General features: G+C 60.8%; 1 protein-coding gene across 4 annotated transcripts in view; it reads left to right on the top strand.

The window, feature by feature from the left end:
• The window catches only part of WT1 (Wilms tumor 1), a 65879-nt gene that overhangs the window by 2902 nt on the left and 58916 nt on the right, over positions 1-4061 (top strand). For all 4 annotated transcript variants that reach the window (XR_002097756.1, XR_002097755.1, XM_019519523.1 and 1 more), the window contains exons 2-3: positions 762-884; positions 1075-1177. Coding sequence is in view for 2 of the 4 variants with exons in the window: in XM_019519523.1 (XP_019375068.1) it covers positions 762-884; positions 1075-1177 (226 nt within the window). In the remaining 2 variants the exon portion in view is untranslated. The remainder of the gene's footprint in view (positions 1-761; positions 885-1074; positions 1178-4061) is intronic.

Genomic DNA, 4061 nt, shown 5'->3' with positions numbered 1-4061 from the left:
CTGCCCTGCCCTGCCCTGCCCTGCCCTGCCCTGCCCTGCTCGCAGCCCCCGGGCATCAGCCCCGGCTCCGATAAGGCCCTTCGCTAAAGAGGGCCGAGGTGGTGGGCGCCCCGGGGGAGGCGCAGCTGTGCGCGGGGCTCTGCGGAGCGGCCGGGAGGCGGCGAGAAGCTCCCCTGGGCGCGGGGAAGGGGGCGAGGAGCCGCCGCAGCACTGGGATTGCGGGGGGGGGGGTGTCTCTGCAGTGGCACCTGCTGCCAGTGTGGCCACGAGCCTGGTGCCCTGAGCCAGCCTAGGGCGAGACCCGGGGCGGGTACCGCGGGAGAGGGGCTGCTTGCGGGCACAGCACATGGGGACCCCGCCTCGACTGCGGACAGCAAACATCTCCCTTTGTTGCTCTGCCCGAGCTGTGCTCCTCAAACAAGACGGGGCTTCCCACTGCCCCCGGCCGGGCAGAGTCAGGACCGCCCCCCAGCTGACCTCCCCAGCAAAGCCGCCTCGGCGGGGGCTGCCTGGAGGGGCCGGCGGGTGACCCCGGGGGCGGAGGAGGCTAAGGCGGCGCCCCCGGGGAGCGCAGCTGCAGGAAACCCGGGCCAGGCTATTTTGGTGGCCCCCGGGGAGGGAGCGGGGATCTGCCGCCGGAGCCGTGCGGAGCTCCCGCAGCCCTCGACGCCAGCCCGGAGACGCTGGGCAGGAAGCCGCCCCGGCAGCAAGGTCAAGGGCGGGCGGCTAACGCGGGGCCCCCGCTGTTGTTCTCTCGCAAGGTTACAGCACGGTGGCGTTTGACGGGCCCCCGAGCTACGGCCACGCTCCCTCGCACCACGCCGCGCAGTTCTCCAACCACTCCTTCAAGCACGAGGACCCCATTGCTCAGCAGCCTCCCCTAGGTAACTCCCCGGCCCTGCCCGCCCCGCGCCCCTCGGCTCTGGCCCCGAAGCGATCCGGGCGGCGCGCGCTGCGGAGTCACTCCGGAGTCGGGGAAGGGGAGCGAGGGGGCGGCCCCCCCGCGCCCGGGGCTGGGGTGGGGGGCGGCGGAGCCCGGGCTGAGATCCGGCTAACCCTGTGCTCTCTCCGCAGGAGACCAGCAGTACTCCGTGCCCCCGCCGGTGTACGGCTGCCACACGCCCACGGACAGCTGCACGGGCAGCCAGGCCCTGCTCCTGCGGACCCCCTACAACAGGTAGGCCCCTGCCTGCGCGCCCCGGGAGCCGGGCACTGGCTTGAGCGGCGCCAGGTGGAGCCGGGCTGGACTGGAGGGACCTCGCTGGGCCGCGTGCCAAGCGACGGGGGGCCCCACCAGCGGGCCCGGGGGTGGCACTGATTGCAAGGGGGGTCGGCGAGGCTGGGTGAAGCGGGGCTGGACGGGGCAGGGCCTGGAGACGCTCCTCGACGGACGCTGCCCTGGATCCATGCCGCAGCCCCAGGCAGTGTAAGTGAGCCTGGAGGCGCCTTCCCGGTATTGTGGTTCTTGGCAGCAAGAGGCCTTCCCCTTCCCCTTCCCACTGCTGCTGCTGCCTGCTAGGCCGGCTGCTCTCGCTGCGCTATTTTCGGTGTCGTTGGCAGCGGTGAACCAGACCCCCCCAGCCCTCTCCACTGGCATGAGCGCGGATTAAAACGATGATCCTAGGATTAGGATGCTGAAGGAGGACTTCAGGCCCAGATCCTGCAGTCATCCGCGCCCATGCTTAGCTGGAAGGACTGCAGGTCTCCCGATGCGGGTGAAGGGGATCCAGTCTCCTGCTGTTGCGTGGAGACTCCGCAAACAAAAGCATTGCGTTGCAGGCTCCGATCCTACCGCTCCCAGCGAGGGGCTCCCCTGAGCCAGCCCGGCGGGGGTGGGGGGGGATCCCTAGCGATTTTTTCCCCAGACTGATCCCGACTGCAGTCGATTTCCAGAGCTCTGCCCTCGCAGAAAGGGACTGCGGGTGTTGTGGGAGAATCGCTGCTCACTTGCAGAGAGCATCAGCAACGCCTGCCAAAATAGCTGTAATCTCAGAAACAGAGTTAAAAAGCAGCCCACACTGCGGCTTTGCATTGCGAACGGAAACAGTTTCTTCAGGCTCCCTAGTAAGATACATTTTAACAGCGGGATTTTAAATATGCAAAGAATAAAAACATAAGATGGGTGAAAGCCATCCCCGCTTTGCTCCCGATCAGTGCAAGCAGGTATCTTGTCTCCTGTCTTGTCTTAGATAGAGGACCTTTCCCAATAGCTATTTTCCTTGTACGTAAGCTTGGCACGGGGGCCGGGTGGGGCTGCTACAGTTTTGCAATGTGTTCACCGAGCAAAGAAGTTCCCCCAAATTTATTCCTCAACTTTTTGTGAACTTGGAGCCCGTCCCGCATCTCGGAGTTGCTAAGTAACTTCTGCACACAAAACAATGTGCCTCTGCAAAGGAAGTTGCCACTGGCCTTTCTTATAGGCTGGTTATATCATCTTCGATTAATCAACACTGGACGTGGGACAACAAAATTGTGTCACTTCCAGAAGCCACTTCGCTAATGAACGTGAGTTGACGTCAAGGGAAGGAGGGAATGAGGTAATGAAGGAAGGAAAGAAGCCTATCCAGAGAGATTAGTTGTGGAATAATTGGCGAGGAGAATTCCTTCGTGCAGTGGACACAGACCTCGCAGGGAAGTCTATAAATACGAGTTGTCGGGAGGCTTTTCCAGGGGATCAAAATGACTGTGACTCTAAAACTGCGGGCAGCTCAGCACCCAGGGGGTTCTCCCTAAGCAGCTCACAAGATCCCCGGGGATCTCAGCTAACCGGGGGCTTTCTGTCCTTTTGAACTAAATACGTGCCTGTAGGCGACTTAAATCCAAAGTACACCGGATTAGACTTTACCGGGGACGTTATTTTGTTTGCTCGGCCCATAGAGCAGGAGCCTGGCTACAGAACTAGCAGGACACAAGCTACAGAAGAGGCTACATTTTGAGACATCTTTCTCCGATAGCTCGTACAACCAGGGTCAGATTTTTTATCTGAACGGCCGTTTCTTAAACTGTTTGCAGCCCAGCACTTGAGTTTGGTCACAGCTTTCTGTGGCTAGATCGGGGAAAATTGTCACGTCTGTCTGCACCAGCCGGCTAGCCAGAAACCATCTCTGCATTTAGAAAAGGTCTCTCTCCCCGAGCTATTTTAACAAGGGCGGCTTCCTCCTAGGGCACTTGCTTTGAATAGTTGTCGCCTTGCATTAAGCATTTACTGAGAGTCCCCCTCCCCGCAAATTAAGATCACGGAGAAAGATCCCTTGCCCCCGCAGAAGAGCCGATACCAAGCCTCCCGGCGCGGCAGCGCGTCCCAGCGGGGGACTGGAGCGAGCAGAGCCTGAAGGATACTTTTTGTGCTGCCTCTGGTGCAGTTTTTTTTTTCTTTTAAATTTGCACTAATGATGTTTAATGAAGCAAGCCCGGCACTTTGATAGGCGCGTTCCGGGAGGACAGGGGAGAGCTGTGGCATGCTCTGGGACTCCAACAGGAGGTCCCTGCTTTCCACCTCCGCGCTGGCCGGGCTGTAGGCATCGCTGGGTGGCACTTCCCGCCAGGACTGCGGCGTTTCGCTCCGGGCTCTGCAATGAGAGCCTCGCCTGCTCGCGGCTCCGGGGCTCCGTGCCCAGCTCGCAGTGCGGCCTGCCGCGACTTCCCCTGGCCTGAGCCGGGACCCTGCGCTCGCTGTAGCCACTGGGAGTTTTCCCGCTGACTTCAGAGGGATCAGACCCTTAAACCCCGCTGGAGCCAGCAGCTATGGGTAGCCGTGTAAATCGGGGCAGGACTTGTCCCCTCTGCAAGCTTTGCGGACAAACAGGTGGGCGAGCTCCAGTCTCGCCGCTCCTCTTACAGGTGTAGATTTTAAGCTACCCCTTGTGTGAAAGGGCTGTTCTCTAATGCTAGCCTTTTCCCTGCACGTTTAGCTCTCCCCCCCGCAAGACAAAGGGGTGACTAAAGATGTGCGGGGTTGGCTTTTCCCTCTTAAACCAGTTTGTAATAATGACCTGCTGCTCGGCAGAAGATCTTTGGAGAACGAAATTTCTTGGGTTTTTTTATAATCTTCCCCCCCCCCC

Source organism: Gavialis gangeticus, unplaced genomic scaffold (assembly GCF_001723915.1).
Source record: "Gavialis gangeticus isolate Ggan-Ray unplaced genomic scaffold, GavGan_comp1, whole genome shotgun sequence".
In the NCBI taxonomy this organism is placed as follows: domain Eukaryota; kingdom Metazoa; phylum Chordata; order Crocodylia; family Gavialidae; genus Gavialis; species Gavialis gangeticus.
The sequence above is the reverse complement of the archived record's forward strand: the minus strand, read 5'-3'. Positions and strand labels throughout refer to the sequence as shown.